Source organism: Hippopotamus amphibius, chromosome 17, assembly GCF_030028045.1.
Source record: "Hippopotamus amphibius kiboko isolate mHipAmp2 chromosome 17, mHipAmp2.hap2, whole genome shotgun sequence".
NCBI classification, from domain to species: Eukaryota; Metazoa; Chordata; class Mammalia; order Artiodactyla; family Hippopotamidae; genus Hippopotamus; species Hippopotamus amphibius.
This window is the reverse complement of record NC_080202.1, coordinates 44,728,759-44,741,001: the sequence shown is the minus strand read 5'-3', so window position 1 is coordinate 44,741,001 and position 12,243 is coordinate 44,728,759. Positions and strand designations below refer to the sequence as shown.

The 12,243-nt window shown below is 56.3% G+C and overlaps 1 protein-coding gene across 8 annotated transcripts in view; it reads left to right on the top strand.

The window, feature by feature from the left end:
- Nucleotides 1-2,590: 2,590 nt before the first annotated feature.
- HDAC5 (histone deacetylase 5) overlaps nucleotides 2,591-12,243 on the top strand; it is a 34,709-nt gene continuing 25,056 nt past the window's right edge. For 6 of the 8 annotated variants that reach the window (XM_057714620.1, XM_057714613.1, XM_057714619.1 and 3 more), the window contains exons 1-2: nucleotides 2,591-2,736; nucleotides 8,121-8,330. In XM_057714620.1, the coding sequence (XP_057570603.1) occupies nucleotides 8,309-8,330 (22 nt within the window). In that variant the 5' untranslated portion in view covers nucleotides 2,591-2,736; nucleotides 8,121-8,308. Of the gene's footprint in view, nucleotides 2,737-8,120; nucleotides 8,331-12,243 lie in introns of those variants that run through there. The other 2 variants (XM_057714617.1, XM_057714623.1) reach the window with 2 other exon arrangements.

Genomic DNA, 12,243 nt, shown 5'->3' with positions numbered 1-12,243 from the left:
CCTTTTCCTAGTATTTGGGGGACAGCCAGAGAGACCTGGGTTTGAATCCTAGTTCTTGCTTGCATGAACTCTGTAACTCTGGGCAACTGATTTAGCTTCTCTGAGCCTCAGTCCTTTCATCTGTGGAATGGGAAGGGCCTGGCCCTAAGACAGTTACTGACATCTATCATACCAGATGAGGAGATTCTTCCCCATGTTCTGAGATCTTGAGAGAAGAAATTTCAGAGTCTTTAGTATCCCTAAGCCTTTATCTGCTATGTGTAAGGTGATGTGCTAGGTGCTGGAAAGGCAAAGAAAAAAAAAAGATCTTACTGCTTTTCTCAAGTGGCTCATATTCCACTTGGGGAGGCAAAATATAAGCACTGAAAAAGCAAAATCCCAGCCCAACCTAACCTCCCAAGAGATATCATAAGATTGCGTAAGAATGACAGTAAACGGATGGCACCATGATTACAGGAGAGAGGCAAGGAGACCCCTGTCTTGGAGCAACATGGGATAACTTTGTTGGGGTGGCCTTTCTGCTCAGAGTCAAAAAGTGCTTATCTTGGCTGAATCATTTAACATTCATTAGGGGAAGAGATGCCATATGCCATAAATAGATGTATAGTTACAAATTGTTATCAGGATCAATGAAAGCATATGTAACAAGGGGATCTAATTTAATCAAAGGACCAAGGAAGGTCTCTTACAGAAAGTGATTTTTTTTTTTTTTTGGCCTCACCCACGCAGCTTGTGGGATCTTAGTTCCCCCACCAGCGACTGAACCCAGGCCCTTGGCAGTGAAAGCGCAGAGTCCTAAGAAGTGATATTTACTTGAGCTCTCTGAGGAGTAAGAGTTAGCCAGGCAAAGAGATGAGGGGAGGGGAGCATTCCAGAAAGAAAAAACAGCCTGTGCAAAGGTCCTGAGGAACAAGGCACACACTATTCAAGGAGATAAGAGAAAGCCACAATGGCTGGAGTATAGAGAGATAGGGAAGAGAGGTGGGGTGGGACCAGATCATATAGAAGCTTCTAGGCTGTTTTTTTTTCCAGGTATGAGGAGAGGACCATCTGCAGCAAAATTCCCTGTGGTACTTGCTAAAAATGAAGATTCTAGGCCCATCCCCAATGAACAAACTCTGTCAGTGGGATGCAGGAATCAGCATTTGGAACACATTCCTTAGGTAATTTGTGAGTACCCTACAGTTTGAAAACCACTCTTCTGGGCCAGATACAGATTTTGGTGACAACATTGGAAAGGTTTTAAGCCCTCCTATGATCAGGTTTGAGTTCTATAAAGGTCAATCTGGCTTTGGGAGAAGGCTGGGATGAATGCAGGGAGTGGACTGGCTGGGCAGGCAGCCATAATATCTCAGGTGAGGGATGCTTTGGCTTCAAAAAAGGGGTGGGGATGAAGATGGGTGGGACTTATTCATAAGATACTTTGTAGGAAGAACCCTTATGATTTATTACAGAAACATTTATATATTCACTTTTTCTGATCAGATGAGTAACACATGATGGTTGCAAAATTTCGGATATACAGAAAAAGATAAAGAGGAAAGCTAAGGTAAATATTTTGGCATATAGCCTTATAGGTTTTTTACTATACATACATATTCAGACATATGGATCTAGTTTTTTGTTGTTTGTAATAATGGAACAATAAACAAGTAGTACTTGTTCGATTCCTGATTTTCAAGAACACCATATATCTTGAGCACCTTTTCAGGTCAATATAGAATATCATTTAAAATGTCTGGATCTGAGTGGTATTTCACTGAACGGATGTGCCTCAGTTTATTTGCCAATCCCCTACTGATGGATATTTAGGTTGTTTCCAACTTTTCACATCATTAGCAGCAATCTTTTTCCTTCTATACTCATTTTTGAGCACGATAATGCTTATTTCCTTAGACTACATTTTCGTTAGCGGAATTATTGGGTCACTGACAAACCACCTAGGTTCTCTCACACATACTCATATTGTGTCCTAAAGGATGGTACCAAAGTCAGGGACCGGAAGTCTTCCTTTTGAAGGCCTTGGACTATTACAACCCTACCCTGGCCTTTCCCAGTCTTTTTTTTTTTTCTTTTTTGCTTGGCACATATTTAGTGTGTGCGGTCGGAGCTGGCGGGTTCGAGACTTGTCCCAGACATCCACCCCCAGCCTGGCCCTCTGGCCGAGGCCTCCGCGGCCCTCCCAGCCCCTAGGAATCCATCCCCAGTTCCCCTCCCCCACCGCGGGAGGGTGTGTTAGGGAGAAGCTTAGACAGGCAACGATTGCACCATCCACGGTTTGAAAAGGAAGTGGAGGAAGCGCAGGCAGGAAAATCGTGCATCCCAAAGGCCGAGACCCCAGCAGCCAGGCTCGTACGCCTGCAGTGCTCCTTCCCGCACTACTCACAGTGCTCCGATCCCTTGCCTTCCTCCCCCTCCCCAGCCCAACCCTTTGCTGGGTACTGGCCCTTTAAGAAGCTGTCACGGTGGCGCTGTTGGCCCCGCCCGGCGGGGAGGGCCAAGAAGAAGGGGAGGGGTTGGTGGTGGTTATGGGAGGGGGGGGTCTGGATCTATTTTTAGCTCTGGGTCGAGTCACGTGACGGGAGTGACGTCTCGAATGTTGTTGTTGGTGGCGGCGGTGAGCTGAGCCGGAGGAGCCGCCGCAAAGATGGAGGAGCCGTCGAGGAGGTGCTGCCGCTGCTGCCGCCGCCGCTGCTGCCGCCGCCGCCCGCGGAGCCGGAGCTCGAGCCGCAGGGGGTGAGCGCGCCCCCCAGCCCCGATCCCATCTCCCCCAGGCTCCCCGGACGCGACGCGGCGCCCCCTCCTCCTGCCGTCGCTGCCCGTGGGCTCCCCGAGCGCGCGCCGCGCTCCGCGCCCCCCTTCCTTCCTCCCGGCGCCCGGGTGCCAGCAGGCGCCCTCCCGGGAGCATCGTCAGCCGGTAGCCGGGCCTCGGGGTTACGGCGCGCGCCCCTCCCCGCCCCTCCCAGGCAGGGGCGCCTTCCCTGCAGGTAAGGGAGGGGCCCTCTCCCCGCGACCCACACCCCCAAATGGCCGGGAGACCGGCCGGGACTGTCTGATTTGCCCTCTCCCGGGCGGCGCGTGGTGCGTTGCAGAGCGATTTGAGCCCTGCACCCGGATTCTGTGCGGACCCCTCTTCGCTAGACACCCTTTCTTGGTACTCTGAGGTGAGGGGCGCTGCCCACCCTACAGGGCTTCTACCTATACCTGAGAACGCATCCCTGATTTTGTGTCCTTGACTTCCGTGCCTGAGGAGGGGGGCTGCGGGCCCACCTTACTTCGCTCTCGTTATTCTCACCCCCTCCCGCGTGAGGCGTTACTGCGTTTGTTCCCACCCTCTTCTCCCGTCTGACACCCTGGAGCCAGGGAGAGAGAAAGCTAGCAGATGAGAGCTCCCCCCCTTCTTGTCTGGGGTGCATGCTCCCCATTTTTCACCCCGTGTCTGTATCTCACAGAGGGAGGGACACTGACTGTGCTTTTTAACTTGGGGGAGGCTGCTTCCCTACCCCACCCTTCCCTGGGGCCCTGGGAAGATGAGAACTGGCGGGGTGATAGGTAAATCTGGGAGTCTGGCTGGTGGGGTTGGTTGTGGGGAGAAGAGGGGAAGGTGGGAGTGCCCCATTTGGGGGAGGAGGTGACCACCTGATATGCCCCGGTTCACCTTTTGAGATGAGGTGTGTCCCTAAAGAGGAAGGGTAGCTGCTGCAGTTGCTTTTGGGGGTGCTCAAGAGACCCACCACTCTAACAGTGACCGCTGTGCTTCTGGGGCCTGGAATTAGCTTTGGCTACTGGGGGTGATGATGCTGGTGACTGGGTTCACGATACAACTGGGAGGGAAGGATGGAGCCAGACCTTAAGGAACAAAAGGAAGCAGGGGATGGGAGATCCAGGAGTCTTAGCCAGAAGGACCCCTGAGCAGACCGCTTGGCAGGACTGGAGCCTGGAGCTGGGTCCTGCTCTGAGCCTCCTCAGGTTCAGAGGATGTAGGCAGGAAGCGTCCTCAGTGCGAGTTCCAGGCACCAGGGACCCTGAGCCTATGCTGGCTGTTTAGATGCTGGGCTGGGTTGGGCTGGGCTGGGGATGGTGGGTGAGCCGTGTTGGGGGCTGCCTGCTTTTTCGTTTCAGTCTTCTCTCCTTCCTCTTCCTCCTAAACACAAAGCTTGGGGAGCTCATGATTTGCCTCCTGCCCCTTCTCTTGAATCCACTCTTTGCTTTATCTCCCCTTGGACTTGGATCTGGGCTATGTTCAGACAAGGCATGTGGGGGTTTCTGAGTTAGAGGGGTGGGCTCCTAGCTTCGCCGCTCTATCCTGGGAATGTATGTATGCCAGGGGCCAGAGAGACAGATACCACGTGCAATTTATTTGGGGACAAGGATGGAGGACATGTTAGCCGTGTGGTAGCTTCTCCTTCCCAGAATATCCTCCTCTGTGGCTGGATGGAGTAATTTGGGGGGGGGGGGTGTGCAGCAGTATCACATGCCCCACCCACTCTAAGTAGCTGCAGAGACAAAGGTTTGCTTTCCCTTCCCTAGGGGTGGCATCTTAGCTGTGTGTTTAGAAATGGGGCCTGGGGATGGGGGGGGGGGGAGGCTGTGGGACGGGTAGTTTGTGTTTCTGCAGGGGAGGGGGGCATCAGCTACAGGAGCTGGGGGGAGTGCAGTTGGTGCCGAAGTACCAGCTGCTCTTTAATAATTAATTCTTCCTACTCACATCCCTTTGAGGAGGGATGTCTGGAACACGGCATCAGGCTCAGCCAGCCTGCTAGAGGATGCACTCCTGTTGGTGGGGGGTGGGGCAGAGACGGCGAGGGGGGGCGGTTCCTGGCATTTTTGGAGCACTGTCGCTTGCTCATGAATGAAAACCTGATGCAGCCCGTGAGGGGGCCTATTGTAGCTGACTTTGGCTAATTAAACTTTCTCTGCCTTTCTTCTCCCCCGCCCCCCACCCCGGCCCCGGCCCCAGCCCTTTCTTGAATGGGGACCCTGTCTGGTAGGGCTGGTAAGGGGGTGTCATTCTGCTTGAGGTTTTAGGGCAAACAGACCTGGTCTTCTGCCCTCTGCCTCTGCCTCGCCCCTCCCTCCCCTCTCACCATTCCCCCCCCCCCTTTTTTTTTCTAGAAATAGCAGCCTCCTCCATCTGGCTTGTGCAGATGCCTGGAGCTGCGTCTGAGCAGACAAACAGAAATGGGCCGATTGCAAAAATGAATTTGTCAGCCTGGTGCCTTTTTTCCTCCCCTGTTGCCCTCCCCCTCCCTTAGTTTGGGCCCTGGATATCCAAGTCAGCCAGCCCTCCTGGCTCTGATCACCTCCAGGTTTCTGGTGGGCCAGCTTGGGGGAAGGCCTAAGGCAGTGGAAGCTTTTGGAGGCTGGGGAAAGTGATCAGCCGTGGCCACGGTCAGGAGGGGTCAAGATGAGAGTTCCTTTGTGCCTTGGGATGGGATATCTGGGCTTGTAGCTTTCCGATGAAGTCTTTGGGGGCACCTCTCAGATTGTGAGCAATATTGGGCTCACAGGATTTGGTTCGGACAGCTCACCTGGCTGCCTTGACCTGGGGACGGGTCCCCAGCCTCAGTGCTCAGGAGTTGGGCCTGCCTCTAGCAGGGTCGAGCTGGTGTGTTGGCAGAGAGGCTGCCTGTTGATGCTGGAGTTCAGGTTCCTTGAGGGACAGGATACTAGGGGGCAAGCATTGTGAACTTGTGGCCTTTGAGGCATTGCATCCTCCTCATGTCCCCCCTCACTTGTGTGCCTTTGTCCTCCCACCCTCTGCCAGAGTTTTTATTGCTTGTGAATGGAGTGGGGGTATTCCCCTAGGGTTTTTGCCCTTCCTCCTGCTTGGAGGGTGAGATGCAGCTGGTTTCCTGCCTGTCCTGGCTGGAGGTGGGAGGTGGGTTTGGATCCTGGAGTGGGACAGAGGTTTGACTGGAAGAGAGAGTTCTCAGGGGGTGGAGACAGGGCCCTGGGGTCTGCCTCCTTGTGATGTCACGGAAGCCAGGCTGCTCACTGGTTTGGCATCGAAGTGCCAGGAGCCACAAAGCTCTTGGTCCCCGACCGTCCACTGAGACCTTCCTGTAACAGTGGTCAGCAGCGAGTTTCTCTGGCTGAGGAGGGACCAGACAGCTCAGGTTTTAGCCATGAAGCTGCCCTTTTCCCCCTTCACGTCCCTCCCTAGTCAGAAATCTACGCCTGTCCTGATGAGGCTGTGAAGGTGGCTTTGTTTCCCAGGGAGGCTGGATGAGGGTGTTGGCGGCCACTCTCCATAAGTGGACGGGGGTTCAGGGGTCCTGCTGCATCCTGCAGGGTGGGCAGGAGTGCAGCCTGAGTCCCGAGCCCCCTGGGAGTTCTAGGAGTCCCTCCCTTCCTCTTCTCCCCAAGGGGTGATGATGGTGGGGGCTCAGGGCAGATCGTAATGTAGTTTGTGTACCACGGAGGCTCTGCTCCTCCTGAGTGCCCTGTTGTGGAGGTGCCTTTCACTAAGGAGATAGGCTGGGTCGCTCAACCTGCTAGGAATCGTGGAAATTTCTGAACCTCTGTTCCCCAGCCCACGGGAAAGGGTGTGAGCAGGACTGGGCGCCATTCTTGGGGTGGGCATGGGCTGAGCTGTCTGCCCACGCGGGCCCTGCCAGGGCACCAACAGCCCCACCTGCCGCATTCTTGAGCTTGGCCCCACACCTGCGCAGCCTCTTTTGTCCTGGCCCCACACCTGTGCCTTCTGGGAGCAATTCAGCCCCTTGTCTCTGCCTCCTCCCACCTCCCCATCTGAGTGCACCTTTCTCCAGCTACAGAGTCCAAACCCAGAGGGCAGCAGGCCTAGGAAGACTTGAGGTCTTCCTAGTGTGTGCATGGCATACATGTGTGTGTGTCTGTGTGTGTGTTCTTGTGTCCCTGCCGTGGCTGACTCCTGGGCTCCTCGACTCCAAGTGGACCCCGGCGCCTGGCAATCCTTGATGAGAACGTGAAGCTTACCGACAATTAATCTTGCCAGGAGGTGGGCTGTCCTGGGGCAGAGCTGCTTGTCTCTTCCTAGATTGGGGAACAGAGTTAGGGTTTAAATCTCTGCCTCAGCTATTGCTTCCTGCTGCCTTGATTTCACTGAGTGTTGGAGGGCCTGCCTTCATTTGGAAGAAAACGAATGAGATCATGTCTAGGGTGGATCATGGACTGCTTAGGGATGGGCCCAGGTGGGTGCGTGCGTAGTGTCTGAGGCTTGAGGATGAGCTTTGGGGCTGGAGGGGTGTTGGGAGCTGGAGGAGTGGGCACAGGTTGGCAAACTCATGGTCCTGTAGTACTGGGACATCCTCTCTCACTATATTGGCCTCAGCAGGCCTACTGCTGGGCCTTTTGGTGCTTTTGTACAAACTGGAAAATGGTGTCCCTTATTCTGGGTGGATTTAGCCTGTGTAGCTTGCCAAGCAGAGCAAAGGCTGGATTTCAGACCTTGTTGCACAGGGCACAACCTATACAACATGTGCAAGGCCCTTGGCTTGGGTCTTGGACCCCCAGTCCAGAGGGCACCGGATGTGGGATGAATGTCTCTGTCTTTTGAAATTCTTGGAAACAGCATGGTTAATGGGTAGAGGAAGAGCAGTGGTTGCCCTCTTTTTCTGACCTGTTGTTGAGTGGGGGAGACCAAGACAGAAGTACATCACGTTTCCAGAGTTGGGTGGCACAAAGATCAGGGAGTAGAGAGACAATAAGAGTCCCAGCTTAGGCTGATGGGGCTGGGATATCAGTCTCTCCCTTAAATTCTGCGAGGGGCTTCAGCTCAGCCCTGCGTCTCCGCATGCCCTGGACAGAGTTTAGAGGCCTCCCTGTGCTTTCTCCTGCAGTGTGCACTGTCTCCCACCTCAGGTACCCTTGGGAGTCTATGAGGTCTCCCCACCCAGCAGTGGACATTGTCACCTAAAAAGGAGTTTGGATGTGGCTACTGTAGCCATTTCCCTTCCCTTGAGGGCAGACATCCTCACCACTTAGAAAGAGAAGAAACCAGGTTCTGGTCCAGTTCTGTGCCCCTGGGCAGGAGGCCCTCCCTCTGTTCCTTAGGCGTAACCGACAAGCTCCAAGGTCTCCTTCGACTCTCAGATTCCTGAGTTGGGGACCTCTAACCCTGCTCCATCTCTCCCCAGGGATGCCGTTCTGAGTGCCTGACTGCCTGACCCGAAGGATGGCCTCGGATGGGCGTTAGAGGCACAGCGGCCCCGGGCTCCTGTCCCGTCCATCTGTCTGTTATCGTCTGTCTCTCTTGACATCACCGCAGCTCCACCCCCTCCCGTCCCAGCCCCCAACGCCAGCTTCCTGCGGGCCCAGAGCCGGCATGAACTCTCCCACCGAGTCGGGTAAGAGCTGGGAGGCTGGAGAAGGCACCTGGGGTGGCTTTGGATGTAATGGGCTGTATGGGTATCCAGCCCAGGCGAGCTGACCTTCAGGGTCTGAGCCGGAAGGGAACGAGGGGTCAGGAGTGGAAAAGCATCGTGAGAAAAGGACAGAGGCAAACCCGAAGTGATTGACCGTGGGGTAGACCTGAAATCGATGGGTTGATGGTCCAGCCTGGCCCTGGGAGGGCATGGGTCCAGCTCTGTCCCCAGCCCTGCCTTCTCAACTCAGGGGCCTTTGATTCCATGCCGCTTTGCCCTGGTCACCAGGACAGGCAGGGCTGAGAGGGATGTGTGCTCCCGAACCTCTCCAGGTGGTCTGGGGATGATGTTGAATGAAGTTCCCTATGATAGCTGAATGTCCAGCTTCCTTTTTGTGGTGGTGTCCTCTCTTCCTGGTGGAGTGTTTCTCTGTGTTCTATACTTTTTCCCTAGTGGAGCTCTGCAGGGCCTTCAGCCTCAGCCTGTGTTGGGATGTGTGGTATTGGGGTGGGCATGCAGTGACATGTTGGCAGAGGAGACTTGGCTCTCTCCTTTGAGTCCAGGTAGACATGCCCTGGCCATGGGAGATCCCTAATTTGGGGTCTCTGGCTCTGAGATTTCTTATTCCTCTCTGTTCCTGGGAGCCTGCCTAGTGCTTCCAGAAATAGTCGATGGGTGGGACTCCCGGCAGCTTTGTGTACGGGTGGGTCTGGGTGTGTGCCCGTGAGGATGTGTCCAAGCGGCCTGAGCTGGACCCTCCGGAGTTTCACAGGGGGGGTCATGGGTCGGTGTGGTCAGGGTAATAACTGCCTTCCCTCCTTGGCTGTCTCCTTCTGCACAGACTTAAAGGGTCAGAGTCCATCTTGCTCAACTTTAACCCCCCACAGCCCATCCTATCACTTACATCTTTTTCTGTAGGGGTGGGAGCTATTTTTCCCTCTTTAGAGATAGGGAAACTAGGGCCTAGAGACCAAAACCCCTTTGCGGGATGGTACCAGAGGAGCACCAGGGAGGAATCCAGGCTCCCTCCTCATCTCATTCCTGTTGTCATCCCTGTGCTAAATCTCATGCTTCCTGTCATAAGGACCCTGTGCTGGCGACGCGTGGCCCTGACCACGGTCCGGGGGCTTCCAGCAGATTCAGGGAAGCCAGACGCTGGTGGGATTGCTTGGCTTTGTGACATTTGTTTTGGTCAAGGCTGTGCCCTCTCCCCTTTCCCTTTCCAGCGGGCACAGACAGAGTAGAGTGCCAGCTGGAGGAGGCTGGGCTCCTGAGACTCACCAAGTCAGCTCCGTTGATGGGCCGCTCCTGCAGGGTTTGTGGTTCCTCCTCAGATCCCCCTGCCTCTGCCTGCCTTCGCTCCCCCTGCAGGGGCTGTGCCAGGTGTTAGACGTGGAGAGGTCTGTGTGACTCCGGCGCTGGAGGGTGGGCTGCCCTGACTTCCTGCTTCTTCCTCTCAGGCTGGGCTGGTGAAGGGGAAGGAGAGGCCTGATGGGTTCTCAGCGGTCCCTCGGCCTTCTCAGCTGGACGCTGCCCCTTGCAGGGTCGGTGGTGCCCGGCAGGGGTGCCAGCCGCTCTCTCCCTCTGAGCTCCTACGCTGACCTGTCCAGGGGCCGCCTCCAGCCACACCGGGCCTGGGGTCTAACCCTTGGCTAGGGGAACAGGAGCCACCCAGAGGCATCTGTTGGTGGCTTGGGGAGGACGTTTTCTAGCTTTGGGATTTTATTCCCTTACAGTGAAAGGCTAAGATCATCAGCCTCTGATAGATCAGGTCAGTGGGTTGCCTTTCCAGATGCAGGTGGCCCGAGTCCCCCTTGTTGCCACTCGTGCCAGGGCTGGCAGGGGCCTAAGGTGTCCATCAGCGCTGAGCCGGGCCGGGGGGGTGGGGCGCCTCCAGAGCGGGGGCCTGTAGAATTGGCCGCGCCTCCTAGCTGGCTTTCCCGCTCCCCCCCAGCAGGGGGAGATGCCGTCTTCTCGTGTTCAGGAAGGAGGGAGAGGGGGCCAGAGATTAGGAAGCTGGTTTTAAAACTGTGGCCAGGCCTCAGAACTGGGATCGTTCAGGGGCAGCGCCCTGAGGCCCTTCCCACGGAGTTTTTCCTGGGGCTGCAGGCCTGGCTCTCCCGCTTGTGGAGTCCCAGCTGCTCTGGCCAGCCTCCACACAGCCTCCCCTTTCCAGGGGCCCAGCATCTGCCCTTCCCAGAGCCCAGGGTGGCATCTGGGCCGGGGCTGCCGGTGTCCGGCGCCTGGCAGAAGCCTGGAAACCACATGCTTGGATTCCACAGAAATCAAATGAAACCGTGAATTGTAGCTGGGTGTCCGCTTCCTGCGTAGACACCTCGCAGGGAGCCCCAGGAAGAGCCTGAGGCTGCGGGGCTGGGGATAGAGGTGGGCATGATGGGAGAGTGGTTAGTCCCCAGGGCCTGGGTACCCCGGCCCCTGAGCACCTCCCACCCTCTCCCAGGACTCACTCCTCTTTTCTTAGGGCGCAGAACGGCAGGCCTGAGGGAGGGACAGTTTCCCTCCATTTCTCTCAGGGCAGGAGCTTTCCTGTTTGGAAAAGAAAAATAGAAGATGGTCCATCCTGGCCTTCGTAGCAAACAAGTTCGTAAGAGAGTGTGTTCCGGGTGAGGGGTGCCAGGTAGCGATTTCGAGAGATTTGCTTCTGGGGCCCACCCGTCCTCCCCGGGGAGTGGGAACTGATCCACTTACCTCTGGGCTGTGCCGAATGCCAGCATTTGACCTGATTTGCCTCTCTCGCAGTCCTGGGAGTACAGGCAGAGGCCACGGACGGGGCTGCCTGCTTCCCTGAGGAGGCCGCTGCCTGGGGTCTGGCTTCTCTTCAGGCAAGAGGGGGCTTGAGGAGTGAGGCTTTCTTTTCATTTCTGCTCCCCTCAGTGGGACTGAAGCACTGACAGAATGTGCCCCCGGCCAGCCTGGAGGAGCCGTCCGTGCCTGGGGCCTGGGGCCACTCTGGTCACTGCCCTGTCCTCCGTGCCATTGCCGAGAGGGGAGGGCCAGGGTGAGGCCCACCACTCGAGCCAGTCTGTATGGTGACAGGGCCCCAGGAGGAGGTGGGCAGGTTCCTCAGCCCCAGCATGGGAAGGAGACAAGCTTCATGGCAACACCTGCCTGCCCAGCACCTCCCAGCTCGCTGCACACTTTCTCTCCTTCCCTTTCCCGGCTGTCCCCTCCTTTCTGGGTGACCAGAGAAACTGGGGCATAGGCGTGGGGTGGAGCCAGGAACCTCGGCGTCCTGCCTCCCAGCCTCAGGCTCAGGCTTTGCCTCTGAGCCCCCAGGGAAGGCAGAGAAAGTGGGTCAGAGCCAGTGTGGGGCGGGGGTCTGGGAAGTGGACTCTGGTGTCCCTTCTCCACTTAGAGGCCCCCTGGCACACCTCTGCGCGCAGTGTAGAGCGGGATCTGCCTCACTCTCCCTTTCCCTGCCCCGTCATTCCAAAGGGATTGAAGGCTTAGCACAGGACGGTCAGAGGAGGCAGGGTCAACCCTGAGGGGATGTGGAAGATGCCCAAGTAGGTGTTCACATTTTTCCCAGACTTGGTCTCAAAGGAGAGGGTTCAGCCAGCACCTAGCATGGGACCTGGCGCATGGCGGCTCCCAGGCAATGCTGACAGGCTCCAGCATGACTGGGCTCTAAGGGCAGGAGAGAACCGGAGGGCAGGCAGGCCTGATATCTCTGGGCCCCCAGGGGCAGCTGGCACCCTACACTCCATCTGGGGTGCTTCCCAGCCAGCCCTTGGCTTTTTTTACTATGCACAAGCAGACTTTGCTTTCTTCTTTTTGGTCAGGGCCCCACTCCAGCCTTTTGAGCCCAGGAAATGGGAGCCTTTAAGGGCTCAAGGAGCCACATTTGGTTCTCCTCCTCCAGATTTAGAGGGTT